The sequence below is a fragment of the Spinacia oleracea genome, chromosome 4 (genome assembly GCF_020520425.1).
Source record: "Spinacia oleracea cultivar Varoflay chromosome 4, BTI_SOV_V1, whole genome shotgun sequence".
Classification (NCBI taxonomy): Eukaryota; Viridiplantae; Streptophyta; class Magnoliopsida; order Caryophyllales; family Amaranthaceae; genus Spinacia; species Spinacia oleracea.
This window is the reverse complement of record NC_079490.1, coordinates 97803480-97823383: the sequence shown is the minus strand read 5'-3', so window position 1 is coordinate 97823383 and position 19904 is coordinate 97803480. Positions and strand designations below refer to the sequence as shown.

Here is a 19904-nt window from a genome sequence, read left to right as displayed (position 1 = left end):
AACTATATGAATACTTGAATTGAGTGATTATAAATTGTGAATGGCATATCCTATTTATAGGGTAGGATTATCGGAACTAGAAACCTATTAGGATTCTATTAATCTAATCTTATTAGAATTAGATATCAATTAAAACTATTAAGTTTAATATTTTAATTCAACAACTAACTCTTGTAGTTTTAGGAAATTAATCTTTAAACTAATCCTAATCGCTTAAGGATTCGATGTGCACGAACTCAACACACACACGCACGCACAGCCCACGAGGGGAGCTGGGCGCACACGCGCACGGAGAGGGATCGGCCCAGCAACTGCTCGCAGCCCAGGAAGGGGCACGCGCTCTGCTGGCCTCGCTGGGCCTGGCCTTGCGCTTTGCTTGGCTGGGCCTTGCAGTGTTGGCGGGCTGCCTTGCTGCCTTGCGCGCATGGGATTTGCTAGGCGCAGGCCTGGCTTGGTGCTAGGCCTTGCGTCTAGCAAGCTCGTCCGATGTTTATTTCGTACGACGCGCTTCCGATTAATTTTCCGATTTCGGAATTCATTTCCGATTCGAACAATATTTAATATTTCCGATTCAGAAATTAATTTCCGTTTCGAACAAATATTTAATATTTCCGATTTCCAAATTATTTTCCGATTCCGATAATATTTCCGATTTCGACAATATTTTCGTTTCCGGCAATATTTCCGATTCCGGCAATATTTCCATTTCCGATAATATTTTCCGATACGTACCATGTTTCCGTTTCCGGCAACATCTACGACTTGGATAATATTTATATTTCCGATACGATCCATATTTCCGTTTCCGGCAATATCATCGTTTCCGGAGTATTCATAATTTGCCTTTGGACGATTTCAGCTCCCACTGGAACCGAGATCCGTCGATTCCGAATATCCATAAATGGAGTATTTAATTCACTTAAATACTTGTTCCATTCACGTACTATTTGAGTGACCCTACGGGTCCAGTCAAGAGTAAGTTGTGGATTAATATTATTAATTCCACTTGAACTGAAGCGACCTCTAGCTAGGCATACAGATCACTTGATGTCACTGAATTATTAACTTGTATATTTAATTAATACTGAACCGCATTTATTAGAGTTATCATTGAATGCATACTTGGACCAAGGGCATTATTTCGTTCTGTCTCCCACTTGTCCTTAGGGACAAGTATGCCTTTCCTAATTCCTTTGTCTCTTGATGCTTGCTCATGAACATAAGGTAAGAGTTGTCATCCTTATTATGTCCAGAGGTATTTCTCGGTTTCAGAGTTCAACTGATCAAATAAACAGATAATCATAGCCTATGATTCATCTGAGCACGGCCATGCATTTTACAGTTTCTAGCTCTCCGAGTGGCCTTGTACAACTTTCAGCATCTCATCTCGATTTATGGGAGGACAATCCCAATCTTGCGATCTTGAGATTAGACTTCGTTTGATAGGTGATTACCCGAACGTTGCCGTTATGGCCTCCTTTTACTGTGCGACGGTTTACAACGTCAAAGTAACCAGTTCTCAAACAAGGAATCTCAAATCACTCAGGTATTGAGGATTAATGTCTAATAATTTTAATGAAATTTACTTATGACAGATTTTCATCTCTTACAGTAAAGTTTCATAGGTCTGTCCGATACTAGTCTTCCCAAAGTAAGTATCTATGCAAATGATTGCGACATTGCGATGTCCACATAGTTCAAGAAACAGAACTACTAGTCATCTTGCATTCTAGTCGTCTAGTGTTTTCTATGCGTCCATCTTTATAGAAAACTCCGACCAGGGACCATTTTCAACTTTTGACATTCAAGTTTACTTGATAGACATTTCTTAGTCACAGGACTGGTCCTGACAGTCTATCTTGAATATGTTGTAAAATTGAAAGGACTCATCATTTAATACTAAACCAAGATTAGATGGAATATTAAAATACATTTCATATATGATAAATGTTCAACCCCAATGTTTTACAACCATGGGCCTCAAACCCATCTTTAAAACAGGTCATGGAATTCAAAGCTATGCTTGATTTCCAGTGCTACAATGTGAGTGTTTCTTCTCACTTGTTGCATAGGTTTAGTTATCATGCTTTGCCAATCTTAATATCATTCGAATGTTCTTCAATATAGGATGATAAGATCTTTTGAGTATGTTTATTTTGGATCTAGTCTTTCTTGCTTCAATAGTGGTTCTACGCATTTTGCAATGAAGAACCATTAAGTCAACAGACATGTGATCTACCCAAGTTCAGTGAAGAACTCTTTATGTAAACAACTCTGTTTCATTGCTTCTTAGGCAATAAGTACTTTTACTTCAACTGTATAGGTTGCTACTGATGCTTTTTTTGGATTTGCTTATCCAAACAGTTATCAGATATGTGGAAGACTTTCCATCTGTATCTCAGAACATATAAATTAATGTTTAATTTCCCACGCAACAACTCATGGTCTTCAATCCATGTTGCCATTTCAAAACACGATGCTCTATAGCTCGTTCTTGCCAATGGTTAACTCCAAAGGAATCTTGCTTGATCCTTTGTTAGTGTTTATGCGTGTAGCATCAATATTTAGCATATCTTTATTTCCTTGAATCAAGAACTATTCTTATGTACCTTTTCAAGTACCATAAGTTTTTGTTGATCTCAATCTAGTTGATCTTTACTTAGATCAATAGAGATTGGTATATGTTCGTCATGCCTAAAGTCATACGATACGTTTTTGGCGATCCTTATATTTTATCATACATGATAAATTCTTTTGCAGAATAATTCCCAATTGAATTCTATTCATGTAACTTTAGCTATCCAATTTCAGTAGATACTGAATCCAGCTAAATTATTTGACATATAATATAGGTGAAGAATCTCATTAGATTCTTTGATGTTTAACTTAGTAAATGCTTATACATAGTTCAAACATTCTTTACTTATATTTATTCATATGGGTCGAATATCTCCAAAGGAGTCTTTCGTGTTTGATTTAGTAAATACCATTACTTAATCCAAAACAATAATATAATATATTTGTAAATAGATCTTAGTACCCAATATGTACTAAGTTTCGCCTTGGTCCATCATTGATAAATAATTTCAAATCTAAGTCATTTAGCATTTGAATGTCATTTAGCATTTGAATGTCATTTCACAATAGAGAGATATGTGTGTGATACACATAGGACCAATTTAGTTTTACGTACTCCCACTAAACTTCTTATACATCTATAAGAATCATGTACATTTTATGAAACTAAAATACTTATTAGTTTCACTAAAATACATTTCCAATTCCCAATTGCTTCCTTAAATCCGTATTTAGATTTCATAAGCTAGCTTTCCTTTTCAAGCATTTATTTGGATCCACAAATCCTATGACATACCATGTACATAGTTTCTTCCAACATTTGATTGAGGGAGATTTTTTTGTCATCCAATTGCCATATGTACCAATATGCAATCATTGCTTGAATTATAGACTTGAGCATTAAGATTATGCATGAGGCTTCAACACAATCCACGCCATGAATTTGCTTGCAACCTTTAGCAACTAATCTAGATTTCTGTGTGAACACTATTCCATGGTTGATGGTTTTTATCCTTAAAACCAATTTGCAACCAATAGATGTAAATCATTCTTGCAAATCAACAAAATTTCAATTTTGTCATCAGAACATTGAGTATGTTTTTATGGCCTTTAACCATTTAAACATTAAGTCTATATATGGCCTATAACTATTTTAGGGAATCTATATTTCGTCATAGCTTTCTTACAAGTCACATACTCATTATTATCTTGATAATAGTTTGACTGCAAGTTGTAGGTTCCTTCACTATCTAATAGAAGAATCTCATAGTTTCAGTGACCTGAACTCTATGTTTCTTCACTATCTAATAGAAGAATCTCATAGTTTCAGTGACTTGAACTCTATGTCTATTTGGGTATAGAACATCAAACAATAAAATATCAACAGACACTTGAAAGTCCTTTAAATATTATGTTCTCCTTGAAGCACTTGTAAAGTCTTCTAAGAGATGTCTATTCTTTAAATCCACTTCTAAAGTCCTTAAAGAATAAGTGTTCGGATTTTCTGAAGAACTTCGAAAAACCTCCGGAATGTCCGTTTATGTTTGTTGTTCGCCTCGAATACTTTCGAGGTCTATTTTCTCCCACTAGTCATTTTGGAAATGAATCTCCAAAAGGACATTATTTCGAGTAAACAAACATTATGTTCTCAAAGTTCGTGGTAGAAACAATACCCTTGTGTCTCATTTGAATAAATCACAATGAAACATATATCTATTCTTGGGCCTTAGTTTGTTGAATAACAAACACTAAGCTCCCACTGAGTTTAGCAATTCTTTAGATATATTACTGAAAAGATATTCTGAAATTACTTTTCAATAGCTTTGACGAATTTGGGTTAGTGTGGTGGTAGTTGAGAATTTTGTTTTAGAAATTATAGGAAAAGTCTTTATGATTCATCATTGATTGAATCAAGCACTAATTGACTTCGATCATTCCAACTTAGATATGCCATATCTTATGGAGCTAGATCGTGAAATTACAACACACAATCATTGATGATCATTCTTGACTTAAGTAATCATCAACATGATCTAACCTAGATCTTTATGATTTCTTGCCAAGTGGGTTTTATACTTTTGAATCTTTGAACTAGCCAAACATATTCAAACTTATATCACATTTGAGTAAATAAACCTATATTAACTCAAATCCTTGTGAAATAATACAGTCATTAAATCTTTCTTTAGCTTTGAACTCTATTGTCTAGGCGTTCTAACAATAGTTCATATCTTTTGTTACGTTCAACAAGTAAGACTAGCTTGTCTTGAATTGATCTAGAAATCAATCAACTTTCAAAAGTCCATCAAAATAGAGCTTTTGAATGTTAACTTGTTGATATGGTCTAAGCAACAATGCCAAAGATTAGTGGAACTCAAATCAAGAGATTGATTTAAACCTATTAAAGTTCTTATTGTTAAAGATTTGTTTGTTTTAATCAAGCATATTGACTCAACCCCTAAATGACCATTTCATTCAAATAAACAAACAAACATTGTTTTTTGTTTTTCTTGAATGTGAGTCTTTCTGTATTTGAAAACAAAAATTTAGGTATGCTGATTATGGAACATAATAGCCATTAAGTTCCAGCCTTGAAAGGACTTAAAACAAACTAGATGACCCTACAACTAATGTAGCATTGCCATGCTTCATTTCCCACTTGTAGGTCATTAGTGTATCCCACCTTCTATTTTTTGAGTTATTACCGAAGTAAGAACCTCAAGCGGTATATGATACCAAGGAAGTTTGATTGCTAGGTTACTTTTTCTTTAAACCTAAACTTTTAGGTAGAAACGGAATCGTAAATTCCTTTCATTTGTTCCTTGTTTTCCTATTTCTTGTACCCTTTATTATACTCTTACGAATTGACTTCTCTAGTGTTGACTTTTATAGTTTGTTAGACATGTCCAATGTCACTTCAACAAAGTTCTTACCATTTTATTTATGTTGAATATTCTGTTTCAACTTGATGATCTTACCAGAAGCTTCTAAAGTTCTCTAAGCATCGATCTATTCAAATGTCTAGGGACTAGACTCATTCAAGAATTAAATGGACAAAGATATTAGGTTGTTAACCATTGGTAAAGCTGATCGTTTAAACTCAATGCTTTATGATCTCAAAACTACATTGTATTTTGAATTCACAAGCACCAATCGGTTTGCCATTCGACTTTGATACTCGAAAACAACCATAAAAGTCGCTATAAGAAACGTACATTTTAAATTGCTCATTTTCTTTCATTTCCGTGAATCGTTCTTGGATTCACTACCAATCGAGAAAATTTATTGTTACCCTTCTAAAAGGATTTACTGCAGTGCAAGACATTTAATTATAAACAATAATTAAAACATACATTGAAGCATGCAAAGTCTAAACATTTATCACGAGTAATAATTTGAAAATTAAAGCAATCATGCAATTTAAACAAGTCATTGGCATTTTATTCGAATTTATTGTTCCGGCAGGTGTGAATAAAATGTTTCCAAGACCCTAAAATCATTGAAGAATTAAGCACATTATGTATTTAGACTCAATTCTAAAATATTTTAGGTAAGCAAAGCCTTTTCTAATAGTCTAGAAACTACTCTTGGTTGATAGGTACGTCTTAGGTCTTACTAGGTAAACCTATCAGTTTTGCCACGACATAAAAGGACTCCTTACTTATATCGTTCAGTTTCACCAAAACTAACATGTACTCACAATTATTGTGTACCTTACCCCTTTAGTATCAATAAGTAACACCTCGCTATGGCGGAAAACTATTACTAAGATTGATGTAAAGGTTATCCAAGTAAGTGTTATTTTGGCATGACACCTTTTAACTCAATTTTAAAGTTTGGAACTTAAGGCTCTTACTATGTTGGTTAGATTTTAAGTGAACTAAAACCCTTAATCATCCAACATAATCAAGCCACAATCTCATGCATAATTAAAACATATTTAAAGCAATAAATAACTTAAAGCATGCATAAGATATAAATGTGATCTAGTATGGCCCGACTTCATCTTGAAGCTTCAACTTCAAACTCCGTCTTGAAAATGGATGGGAAACTCCATCTTGAATTTCACCATTAGAGGCGCCATTTTCTTCAAATAGGATAAGCTATAATTGAAACTAATTACAACTATTTGATGATACGCAGACCATATTTAAAATTAAAAACTTTGGGGCATCAGACCAATTTTACATTCAAATTAATGGTACGCATACCATATTTTCTATCCTATTCACTTTCCATAACCTGCAAAACAGTACATTTACAATATACCATTCACCCATTCATTTATCAATGAATGGCCCACATAGCTGGTTAGTAGAACATATTATGCATCACATAAATATTTACAGCAATTAATCAAGGCTTCCAATAATCTACAAATTATTCAATCCTTATTAATTCTAATCGAGTTGTTTTAACCTTAAAGGAATGTTGACCTAATCAAGAGTTTATGAATAAAACGCTCCCACTTAAACCAAGAAATTTACATGTTTTACTAATTTTAAACATAAAATTGTATTTCCTAGTCTAACCGGAAACATACAAATTTAATTAAAATATAAAGCTCATATAAATTATTATTTGAATCCTTTAATTTATTTTCAGTTTATTAAATTAATTAATTTAAATTTAATCAAGGTTTTAATTTTAGTAAAATAATTAGTATAAATAAAATTTATAATAATTAAATTATTCAAAATTAAATTACGAATTTTAAATTTTAAATTTAATTAAAATCGTTTTTCCAACTGAAAATAAACGAATCAATCGGGTCAAGACGAGGCCATGGGCTTGCGCCCATGCCCTGTCGAGTCCACGAGGCAGCATCGCCCAATTCGACTGATTGCACAGCAAGGCACGAGCAGCCACGCGTAGACGCAGCAAGCCGGGCCACGCCTACGCGAAGCAGCAGCTCGCTGCTTGTGGCGAGGCAGCGCTCGCTGGGCGAGGCTTCCTTGCTTCTCGCGCTGCGGCCTTCTTGCTTGGTGCCTTGCCTCTCGCCCCATCTGCCCATGCACGTCGCAGCACTCGACGCAAGGCAGGGATACTGCCTTGTGCTCTCGTGCCACACGTTTGCTCGCTGCATACGTACCGCATGGGCGACGAGCTCCCTTGCTCGTCATCGCATGCCCCCACTATACAACACCCCTTAAGGGTAACACTTAGCGTCCATTGCTTCGTGCGTGCAAGATTCGTGAACGAATTTTATAAAAATCAAAACATTATTATTTAAATTTATAGACGAATTAATAAATCATATTAATTTCTTAAATTTAGGGCGAAAAATCGAAAATTTATTATTCAAATTAATTTCCGATCAAGTTTATTTTCATGGATTCAAATCTATGTCATAAAATTTTAAAATTTTCCCAATTTAACAAATTTCATGGTGGTTTTTAATCATGGATTCCTAATTAAATTGTCAATTAATTATGAAAATCAAATCAAATTCTAAATTATTCGAATTTCAACAAATTAATTACAATTACAAATTAGGTTGTATAATTAACAAGCTTAGGCATTAAAAATGTTAACCATATACAGTAGGTCAATCATACATTCAAGATTTACAAACAAGAATCGCAAATATTTAATTTAACATCTTAAAAATTACAAATTTTGCGTTCGAAAAAATAAAACCTCCGAAAAGTCATAGTTTGGCTTCGAATTTGGGAATTCTGGGTTCGGCATCAAATCTTTGATTTTAGTCAAAATTTTAAAACGCCGTTTACATGCGAAATTCACTATAAAATTATACGATTCCGACCATTATTGACTAAACTCCCGAAAATTTTGCGAACGTATAATTAAATAATCGCACGAATTGGCAATTAATTACAAAAAACGAAATTAATCACCCCTTTAATTCATTGCAAAATTTAACCATGTTAACGATAATTTATTATGGAATTAATTAGAGGCTCTGATACCACTGTTAGGTTATGATACATATAAAGCATATATATTTCATGTGGAAAAACCATAAAGCCAGGAATCCAAATTAATTGCCACATAACAATTAGAATAGTTTAGGATGCATACATTTGTAGCGTGCCCTCCCTAGCTGATCCCGAACCGAACAAGAACAAGTTTAAGACTCCAAGTGTAGTCCCTCCGTAGATAGTCCACAGCACGTTCGGATCCGCCTTAGATTTAATTAACTAGAATTCAACCTAAGGTTTTAAGTTATTCGAATATAATTTGTGGCAAATTATTAACTTTAGTTTTAACCTTCAAACCATATGAATACTTGAATTGATTGATTATAAATTGTGAATGCCATCACCTATTTATAGGGTAGGATTATCGGAACTAGAAACCTATTAGAATTCTATTAATCTAATCTTATTAGAATTAGATATCAATTAAAACTATTAAGTTTAATGTTTTAATTCAACAACTAACTCTAGTAGTTTTAGGAAATTAATCTTTAATCTAATCCTAATCGCTTAAGGATTCGATACATGCACGAACTCAACGCACACACACACGCACAACCCACGAGGGGCGCTGGCGCGCACGCGCACGGAGAGGGCTCGGCCCAGCAACTGCTCGCAGCCCACGAAGGGGCGCGCGCTCTGCTGGCCTCGCTGGGCCTGGCCTTGCGCTTTGCTTGGCTGGGCCTTGCGGTGCTGGCGGGCTGCCTAGCTGCCTTGCGCGCATGGGCTTTGCTAGGCGCAGGCCTGGCTTCGTTCTGGGCCTTGCGTCTAGCAAGCTCGTCCAATGTTTATTTCGCACAACGCGCTTCCGATTAATTTTCTGATTCCGGAATTCATTTCCGATTCGAACAATATTTAATATTTCCGATTCCGGAATTAATTTCAGTTTCGAACAAAAATTTAATATTTCCGATTCCGACAATATTTCCGTTTCCGGCAATATTTCCGATTCCGGCAATATTTCAGATTCCGGCAATATTTCCATTTCCGATAATATTTTCCGATCCGTACCATGTTTCCGTTTCAGGCAACATCTACGACTTGGATAATATTTATATTTCCGATACGATCCATATTTCCGTTTCCGGCAATATCATCGTTTCCGGAGTATTCATAATTTGCCTTTTGACGATTTCAGCTCCCACTGGAACCGAGATCCGTCGATTCCGAATATCCATAAATGGAGTATTTAATTCACTTAAATACTTGATCCGTTCACGTACTATTTGTTTGACCCTACGGGTTCAGTCAAGAGTAAGTTGTGGATTAATATTATTAATTCCACTTGAACTGAAGCGGCCTCTAGCTAGGCATACAGTTCACTTGATCTCACTGAATTATTAACTTGTATATTTAATTAATATTGAACCGCATTTATTAGACTTATCATTGAATGCATACTTGGACCAAGGGCATTATTTCCTTCACAATCAACACTGACGCCTTCTCACTGACGGCGTCAGAAAAGACTAATTTGTTGACGGCCTGAGAAGTGACCTAGATTAGCGCCCCCAATTAGGATGATCGTTTAAAACACTGGGGTTACTTTCAAAATATGGGCAAGAAGGCCCATTCCCAAACAAGAATATCCCCCGAAAAAGATGAGCCCTCAGAAAGCCCTTGGGAGATAACGCAAATCCAGAGCAAAGAGTCGAATAAGGATGAAACATGAAACATAAGAAGTGAAAAGTGCACAGGAGGCACAAAAATTCATACATACCCCCATGGCGCAGAAAAACCAAATTAAAGGTGCTCATAAGGCACCAATGTTAATACAAGCGCCCACGGCGCCACAAAACCAACAGTAATTTAAGAGAAATGTTTTTAAGGATGAGGAGCGGCCGAACAACCATCTTGGACATCCTGAGCAGCTGGAGAGTTCACCTCCTCTTCCTCCGCGTCCTCCTCCTCCCCATCGCTGACGAACTCAATAGGTTCAAGACCAAGATGTTGGGCCGTCATGACTGCCATCTGATACGAAACCCGACGTTTGAACCAGGAGAAGTCCATACCATCCATCTCCTGGTCCCAAGCCCGCCGGGCACCCTCCAAAACGACTTCCTCCCCAAGCTTAAAGGAGAAAGCGACTTCTCCTCGGATGGTATTCATTTCCTCCTGGGTAGCCTTAAGCTTCTTTTCTAGGGCGTCCACCTTTGAGGAGAAGTTGGTAACACGCCCACAAATAGCAGCATACCCAACCTTGAGTTCAACAAGTTTCTCCTCATGCTCCTTGAGCCGCTCCTCATAATCTCGGGCACTGGCCTCGGCTTGCTAGAGGGCAGAAGTCTCCGACCTGATGACCACGTCCATCTCATCTTGGATTAGCTTCGCCTTTTTTTCGACATATTTCTAGTGGTTCTCGATCTGATCCTTATGATCGAGCAGCTCTTATGCATGCTGAAACGGTACTCACGAGCCTCGGCGAACCTGATGAAGAATTGCACCAACAAAAAGAACAAATTATTCAACGTACTAGAGAACAAGAAAAACACGTTGTAAGGAAAGAAGCCTCTAAAAGACTCACATCCACCGCAAGGGACTGCATGGCTCTAAAAAATCTGTTTCCATTCCCCGAAAGAGATTTCACATACTCCCTATGGATTGCAGCATACACGGAGGAAAGAATTTTATTCTTCTCCACCGAGCTGAAGCCGCCGGAAGGGGGAATTTGTGCCACCTCCGCATTCCTCATCCGCTGAAAGTCGAAGCCAGCTGCATTGGCATACAAAACAAGCATTAGTAAAAAAAACTATTAAGTGTACACTAGACGCCTCGAGTATTACAAAATTTACATGGGGCCGTTGGCGGCGGTACAATGGAGATTGGGGAAATGATCTATCCTTGGAAGGAGAGGGATCGCCTGACTCCCTACTCGTCTTTTTCCTAGTCGGTGAACCAGTAGTAGGACCAGCACTTGTCGCCGCTGTGGCAGATGCCTCCTTAGCCTCTAGGCCCCCAGCCAAGGACGCCACATCTTCTACCACTATCGGAGCAGACCCGCTAGCTGCATTAGCCACAGGGGGGTCTTCTTTATTAGGAGAAGAGACCCCCACGTCCATAACCGGTGGAGCTGTTAGCACCAGCTCAGGCATCTTAGCGGTATCCGCTCTCCCTTTCTTTTTAAAAAAGGGACGCTTAGCCTTGGGAGCGGCCGAAGATGGACCTGGACGCTTCCCGGTAACAAATGTGGTACGCGCCTATAGAAAAGGGAAAAACACCAATCAGGATAACTAAAGTCTGCATAGCTCCTAAATTAACAATTGGACGTACCTTTGGGAGGTCACTAGAGGCAGCCTCATCAAATTTCTTCAAGGACGCTTTCTTCTTAGCCTCCACAGCCTTAAGAAAATCGTCGGCATAAACTTGAGATAGCCACTCAGGAAACTTCACAACCCCTTTGTCTTCTTGGGACAAACGGCTTGTAGCGGACTCTGCACAAACCAAGGGGATCAACGAAGGAAAAAGGAATTAAAATTCGCATACTTCCATAAAAATCTACCTCTGCGTAAATAAGGGCACAAGCCGATGGCAGCAAGAAAAACTCTATTAGTAAACTGTCCTACGTGAGGAAGCTAACTGTTGGGTACCCAGGCATGACTCTTAGCGGACAATCTATACATTTCTGCTTCAAATAAGGGCTTACAAGCCTCCATTCCTTCGAAAGAAGACGAGGAAGAGCCTCGGTCTCAGAAATGAAGCGCGGCCTATAATTCCAACGAGTAAGACGTCTCGAAAGGGTAAGGTCCTCCATTCGTATGATGTACCACTTAGTCCTCCACCACACCCAATTGGACGACTTGTCAACCACGGTCTTATAACCTCTCCGACTATAGAGGGTAAACCATCCCCGAGGAGAAAGGGGCAATCAATTGATTCCTACCTACCTAAAATAATTCTGCTCTGCCTTCTTTCTAGATTACTTCTCTCTGTAACAAATAATTACTTAGGCATCGGAGGGAAAATTCCTACGGGAATATTCTTATTTTGCAGGTTGCAGGGAGATCTTGCCAGCGCATACTTCATACCTCTGAGGAAAAGGGTGACACCTCATCATCAACAAAGTTCCCACAACAGTTAGTACGCCACTAAACGCAAGTCCCATGCATTAGAACCAAGGACAATGGAGATGGAAAGCATCAGAGTGTCTTTCCTATAATACTACTGTTCATAATACCACAATAATTACAAAACTAAATTGTGAGAAAACGTCAAATTACTAGCCAATGTTTTATCCTATTTAGATTATGGTTAAGAGATGCTTTTGAATAATTAAAACAAATTTACGATTAAATGGAGTTCCTTCAATTCCAAAACCACGCATCCAAGTTAAAAAGAACTGGAATCGGTAAAGACAACAATATATAATACAAGGGGTTCAACTGCTAATTTTGTTCATCCTACACAACAATGATTTGTTTCTTTTCCTTTACTCCTACAACCTACCTTAAAAAAAATCAAGGGAAGAGAAAATTAAAACTATTGACTTACTAGAAAAGATGGTTGAAGGTGGGGAGATGGTGATGGCGGCAGAAGGATCTTTGAGGAGATGAAGTTTTTATCTTTTTTTTGAAGGTCAATGTAACACGGGAGTTTGGAGGGCTTGAGGGTTTATATAGATAAGGCTATTATGAGGGTTTAATTAGGGAATTAATTTTCAGAAATAATGATAAAATAAAACTGAAAATCTGTTTTCATACTTTATTTTAATTAAAAACCATTAAAACATTTATTTTAAATAGTTAAAATCATTTTTAAATTACCTATTAATTTATTAGGAAATACCCTAAAGTTCGGGGTATTACACATAAAGTCCATTGACTAATTTAGCATAAAACATTTCCTTAAAATAAAACGAGCAACTATTGTCTTTTATTTCAAAGTTAAATCCCTTAGCATCTAAGCAAGAAACAAAATTAATGTTTTTAGTAAGACTTGGAACATGGAAACATTCTTCCAGTTCCAAAACTTGCCCAGAGGGTAATGACAAATAATAAGTTCCTACAGCTAATGCAGCAATCCTTGATCCATTTCCCACTCGTAGGTCGAGTTCACCCTTGCTTAACCGTCTACTTCTTCTTAGTCCCTGTGGATTGGAACATAAGTGTGAGCCACAACCTGTATCTAATACCCAAGAAGTTAAAATAGCAAATTAATAGTCTATAACAAAAATACATGAAGATGGAACGACAGTTCTGTTCTTCTGATCTTCTTTATATTTGGGGCATTCTATTTTGTAATGGCCAATTCCATCACAATAGAGACAACTTGATGTGGATTTTTCCTGCTTTGTCTTCTTTTTGGGAACTAACTCAGCATTGCCCTTGGACTTTCCACCTTTCTTGAAAGGTTCCCCTTTAGCCTTGAGTAAATCTTTGGCTTCACATTCGAGTACTATTTTAGCATTTTTGACAAGCCGAGTAAACTCACCACCTGTTTCTTTTCTTGGTTCACTCATATAGAATAGCTTGAAGCATTTAAATCCATCATGAAGTGAGTTGAGAAAGATGGAGACAACCATCCTTCCCTTATTGGCAAACCTAGCAGACTCAAGTGTTCAAATAATGATAACATGTAGTTCACATGATCCCTAAGTGGTTTACCAACTCTCTCTTTAGAGCGAAGGACTTGAGCATGCATGTGTTTGTTGGACTTCTTGTGTGAAACATCTGTTATGAAGATCAACCTTTAACCCTTTCATTGATTGAATAAACTCATGGACATTTAGGTCCCTTTCCTCCGTGCTTCCACGACATATATCCCCACTAGTAGAAAAATGGTCAAATTCTCCCACACAAAAGATGTGTTTATATTACAAGCACATCCTTTGGAATGTTAATTATTAATTTTTTTTTCAAATAATATTATGAGTTCTGTTGAAAATGAAAAGCGCATCCTTAACCTCGTTTGTTTCTCTCCCTCTCCTCCTTATACGTTATTTCTCATCTTCTTCTTCCCCGAGCTCTCTCCCTACCTTGCATCTTCTCGTTCCCTTGAAATTCAATGGTGGGACTTCTTGTTGCGACGGCGGAGCGGGTCGGGAACGTGGTGCTTGTGGCGCTTCACAATCTTGCTTAGGGTTTCGGTTTGGGGTTTTTTTTGTTATGATCTTATTCAAATTTGTCTCTTCAAGTTCCGATTTTTTGGTTATTTTCCATGATTTACAAGGTTATATATTAGGTTTTGATTATTAATTTCTGATTTAGGTTTTGATTTTAATTTTGAAGTTGTTGCTTGCGGCTGCGGCTGTCACTGTCACCTCCCCTCCTTCGTTCTGATTCGCCGGAGGATCATAGCTCATACTTTGGGCTCTTCTCTTCATCTCCATCATCAGGTATTAATATATGTTTCTCATGAATTTAAGCGTAATTTCAATGAATTTGTCGTTATTTAGTGAATTTTTTAATGTGTGAAATATTAATTTAATTATCGAGATTGATTGCTTTATGTGAGTTTCTTTATTACTCCGTATAAATTTCATGATAGTTGTAGCATTTTGAAAGTTTAGAACTGCTTCAATTTTTTGGATATTTGTCTTTGACCTAGAAAATTATATATTTGTTGAACTTGTAATGTTGCTGAATTCAGCATAACATATACAAAATATGTTTTGCAATACCACCTTCATTGACACTTACTCTCGCCTTTTTTTTTTGGTAAAAATCAGTTACATCATTAGATTAAGTTATTTTGCCTTGAAAATAAAGGATTGTTTGTAGAGTCAAGAGGGAGCCCTGTTTGGATAGGGTTCTCCAAAATATTACAGCCATAAAAAACAATGTCATTACAGTGATCAACACAACCTCTCATATTTTTTGGTGGGTTGACAGTAGGTCTGTACTGTAGCGTGCTCCACTGAGTCCTTGCCTTTCTTGCGATGTAGTCCGCTTCCATGACCTTACTTTTTATGACGCTCCTCAAGCATCCTTTGTCTAATATAAGTAGGTACTCCCTGCTTGGTTTGTATATGTTAGTAAGCCAATTTGTGGGCGTAGAGTGACAATTGATACCATCTACTGCTCTTTTACAATCAGACTGTAGGCAAGTATTAATCCATTGTTTTCCCTCAATCCACTTCAAAGCTTCGAGTATACCAATAGCTTCTGCAGTCAGAGAGTCTGTGGTGATGAACACACCAGTTATGGAACCCTTGCCTTTGCTGGGCTCTTCCAGTCTACTTGCTAGCATGACGCATTCCATCTTTCATTAATATTCTCGCTTGTTATTATCCATGATAGTTATATGTCTATATGTTTACTAGGTAGTTCCAAGTTGTATATTTTCCTATGATTTTGGATTTTAATTTAGAAAATTTCCTCTTTGAATGTATTCTTTTAGATTCATGTTGAAGTTAATAATCTGGAAGACTTTATTTTTTATTTTTTTTGGCTTAGGGAGAAATAGCAGCAGCATTCGTGAGTCTTTTTCAGCGGTGTCAGGACTAGCAACTGCAGACGTGGTAGAAATTCCAATACCATTTGTTGTTGCAGAAGTTTCTATTAAGCATTTAGCCTCTCTCAACAAGCCTAAAATCCCAATACTTGTGATGAGATGTCTGTTTGCAATTGCCAGTGGTCCAATATTTCCAGTATTCAGTATTATATTTACTAGTGCGATTGAAATGTTTTACAGGCCACCAGATATCTTGAGAAGGGATTCTAGGTTCTGGTCCCTTATGTTTGTTGTCATTGGCTTAGCAGCACTGATATCGTAAACATTCAGCACTAAATATCACTCGGTGAGTTAGGTACAGAATATACTCCATAAATATAATACTCCATATGAAGTAAAAGAATTTTGAGTCTGATGTTTTCAGTGTGTTCCAATCCACATTTCATATCCTGGGATGTTAGACTATCTAGTTTCTTTCATTTTATTAGGCGCTATATGTTGAACGTTTAAACATTCCAGTGGTGATTAACAGAAGCAAAAAGGGAGCCTTGTGCTTACATCATTAAAGAAACTGATTGGTTTGTTTTGAAAGGCCTTCAGAATTTGATATTGCAATCTGTAAGGACCGTCCCACTTAGAACCGTTGGTAAAAGAGAAAATCAAGTTCATAGCTGACACGTCACAAGATGGTATGTTAGAAAGACATACATATCCAAAGGTTACACAAAGGCAGGTGAAATAGTGAAACAAAACACGTACCACACTTAGGGATGGATATTTGAATACTAAAGATTGGCGGATCAACTTTGCCTCTCGCTTTTTTGAGCATCGCTCTTGGCTCACCACCACACATAATAGGCTGATTAAATCCACCTGTAGACTCAAACCATTAACATTATAGACTGATAAGTGGGAAGTTGTGATGGAAATGGCAAAAAAAATCTAAGAAGGGGGAAAGAAGTACCATTAAAATCAATTACAAAGTCTTTATTAGGTTCAATAATGGTGGCAGTTGGATTGTAAAAAATCCTATTTTTTTTCTCCTACCAGTTGATTAACTGCATTTGTCAGTAAAAAAATCCACTATATAGTTAAAGGTAACAATGATTTAAGGGTGATGAATAAATATTCTGCGGTTGGAGGAAGGTCGTTCATAGTTTTCCAAAACACGGGTGCTAGTCCGAGCTCAAACTCAGCCCATTTAGGCAGCAAAAATCTACATGGAGAGACAGTGGAAATAGATAAATACATCAGATTGTTGCAGTGAGTCACTGTTAAAGAATACTGCAACAACTTTTAACATCATCAAAGCATTTTGTATTATGAAATCAAAACAAATAAGTATTCCTACAAATTATCAAAGAGTCCAATAAAAAATAAGCATATTACAATCAAAACAAATAAGTTTTCCTATAAATTATCAGAAAAAAAATAAAGAATTTATTTATTACTATAACACTGAGACTCATTAGACCATTAGAGACCGACCAATTCAACGAGACAATTCCATTTAACTCAAGCTCGGCAAAGTCCAGCATTTGCAGAACCGGTAGCAATATGGAAATATAAGCTGCAAATCAAACAAATAAACTCACAAAATTAAACATGACAAATCACATAATAGCAATAGTTCTTCCATTCACATAGTACTAATTTCGGAGGAGAAACACACAAACTAACCGAAATTCTTCATATTTCGATTATTACCTCGATTACCTTTACACCACGAAACTTTTAACCAATCTGAAATCCTAATTCCCCTCAAATCTTCCCAAAGACCTATCCCTATAAACCCTAATCTCACAACAGATAACTATGCAAGTAACAAAAAACACTAAATTTCTGGAAATCCAAAACAAATAAGAAAAAAAACGCAACACAATTGCAACAACATCAACATGAAGTTCAAACGAAATCAACAAAAACATCACAAGATCAGAGATTGAAGCTAAAAAAAATACAGACTCGGAAAAGGTTCTTCTGGTTCAAATCTGCGAGATGTAGCTTGTTGAACTGTGGGTCCTCGCTTCTAAGTGGTTTCAAGTAATGAGGCGCCAACATTGGCATATATTTTCTCAATCGGGCTTCTAGATCTAGATGGGCAGTGCGTAGGAAGAGAGATGGAAGGAAAAGCTCTTGGTTTAATTTTCTTCATTGGAACAAGGTGTTGTTGGAAGATTTGAAGAAAGAAAGGAAAGAGACCCGGTATCAAATAAGGGGTCTCTTTCTTTTCTCCCAACTTTAGCTTTGTGGGTCCAGTGTATATAAGTGCCCCGTTATCTAAAATAATGGGTCTCTCATTACTCTTTCTTGATTTTCAGCATAGAAAACCCGTTATTTAGAATAAGGGGTTGTTATTTTTCTCACTCGATTTTTCACAAATAAAAGACGTACTTTTGTGCGTTGGCTTTGCTTCCTTGTGATTCCTTTTGTAACAAATCTTTTAGTTTTTGTTTAAGGGATTTATTCCTTCTAATTATGTTGGTCGAGTATTATGGTGGTTAATCCTCTTGTTTGAGGGAATTATCAAACTCTTCATTGTCATAATTAATCCCATTGATTGTTGTCATTGAACTTCCATGAGTTCTTTGGATTTTTGGAGTTTCTTTGATTCTTCCACTAAATCATATGTAACTTCTTCTTTACTGATTTTGACGAGTGGTTCGTTGTGGTTAATCTCCATATTTATGGAGATAATTAAACGTACTCTCATTCTTATGAGTTATGTTATTATTCTTTATTGGTCATTGATCTCTTTAGATCTTTGTACTTTCTTTTGTAGTTGGCTTTCCACAAATCCTTAAATATTCCTTCAATTCTTGATTCGAATATTATATATATACTCTTTCTTTTTTGGAAAAACCAACATGAGAAATTTTCACACTTGTTATCTCTTTCTCTCCTCTTATTAAATCCTTTTTGGCATAAGTCTATGTGCATGGCTCCATCTAATCTCCCAAGAGTGTCTTTGTGGAATGAGAGTTGTGTAAGACTTACGGAACGAATCGGTGAATACAATTATGCACCCCGGTTGCACCGAATCTGGTTTTCAAGATAGTTATTTTGTTACCACGACGCAACGATTTCCTAAACACGTTAAGAATTCCTATTATAGTATTTTGCCTTGAAAACTCAATAATTGCAACATACCCTCCTTGAGGGGGAAATGATGTGGGTAAAATTACCAGGCCAACATGGCCAATGGGCGCATGCCACTTGTCCCCAAACATGGCTCAAACTGCCACACATCGTAAGCATACGTGGCTGCTTTGTCCGCCCACCAAGAAACTTTCTGTAAAATTATTAAAAACCTATCTAATGGTCCTTCTATGTGTATGGCCCAAGGCCCAACAAAGGATGCTTAACTTCTCATCAAGGGTTATGTGTCATTTCCTAGGCAATTATCCAATCATAATCTTACCTCTTTAAGGTTTTCCCTTAAAGGAAATGTGTCCTTTACCCAAGGTGCATTAAGTATAATACCAAGGTTGAGATTAATCACGAACAATTAATTCAGTAAGATCAAGTGATCAGAACAGCTAGCTGGAGCAATGCTTCCGATGAGTGAGTTCTGATATATATTAGACTCACAGCTTACTCTTGACTGAAACTTATAAGGTCACACCATTGGCATGTAACAGATCACCGGATTAAATGAATCGGAAATTCATTTAAAAGCTTTTCGGGAATTAGTTCGGAAAAACATGATATACTATACGACCTTGCATCAGAATCGTATATCGTATCGCAAATATTCGTATGCTGCGCGAAACAAATAATCGTATCATACGACGGTGATTCGTCGTGTACGATACGATAAATAATAGCCGTAAGGCGTTAGTCGCGAATACGAGTCGCAACGAAGCTGCCGACCTGTCAAGCCAAGCGCGCATGCGCGCAAGGCCCAACGAGCCAGCAAGCTTGCGCGCAGCAAGCAAGCCTGCCCGCGGCACAATCTGCACGCACAAGGGGCAACAGGCAGCGAGCAAAGGCACGCGA

The 19904-nt window shown here is 37.0% G+C and overlaps 2 protein-coding genes across 3 annotated transcripts; one reads left to right on the top strand and one right to left on the bottom strand.

Moving 5' to 3' along the window:
* Positions 1-14267: 14267 nt before the first annotated feature.
* Positions 14268-16496, top strand: LOC110796975 (ABC transporter B family member 5-like). 2 transcript variants are annotated; one of them, XM_022002073.2, is made up of 3 exons: positions 14268-14592; positions 14741-14847; positions 15908-16496. In XM_022002073.2, the coding sequence occupies exons 1-3, from the start codon at positions 14396-14398 to the stop codon at positions 16225-16227; spliced, it is 624 nt and encodes a 207-aa protein (XP_021857765.1). In that variant the 5' UTR covers positions 14268-14395; the 3' UTR covers positions 16228-16496. The 2 variants fall into 2 exon arrangements, with proteins under 2 accessions (XP_021857765.1, XP_021857764.1); XM_022002072.2 differs by having other exon boundaries at positions 14269-14598.
* On the bottom strand, positions 16423-17598 carry LOC130471733 (protein POST-ILLUMINATION CHLOROPHYLL FLUORESCENCE INCREASE, chloroplastic-like). Its single transcript, XM_056842013.1, has 6 exons — positions 17586-17598; positions 17357-17475; positions 17040-17189; positions 16870-16948; positions 16665-16778; positions 16423-16576 (listed from the first exon to the last, which is right to left on the bottom strand). The coding sequence occupies exons 1-6, from the start codon at positions 17596-17598 to the stop codon at positions 16431-16433; spliced, it is 621 nt and encodes a 206-aa protein (XP_056697991.1). The 3' UTR covers positions 16423-16430.
* Positions 17599-19904: the final 2306 nt, after the last annotated feature.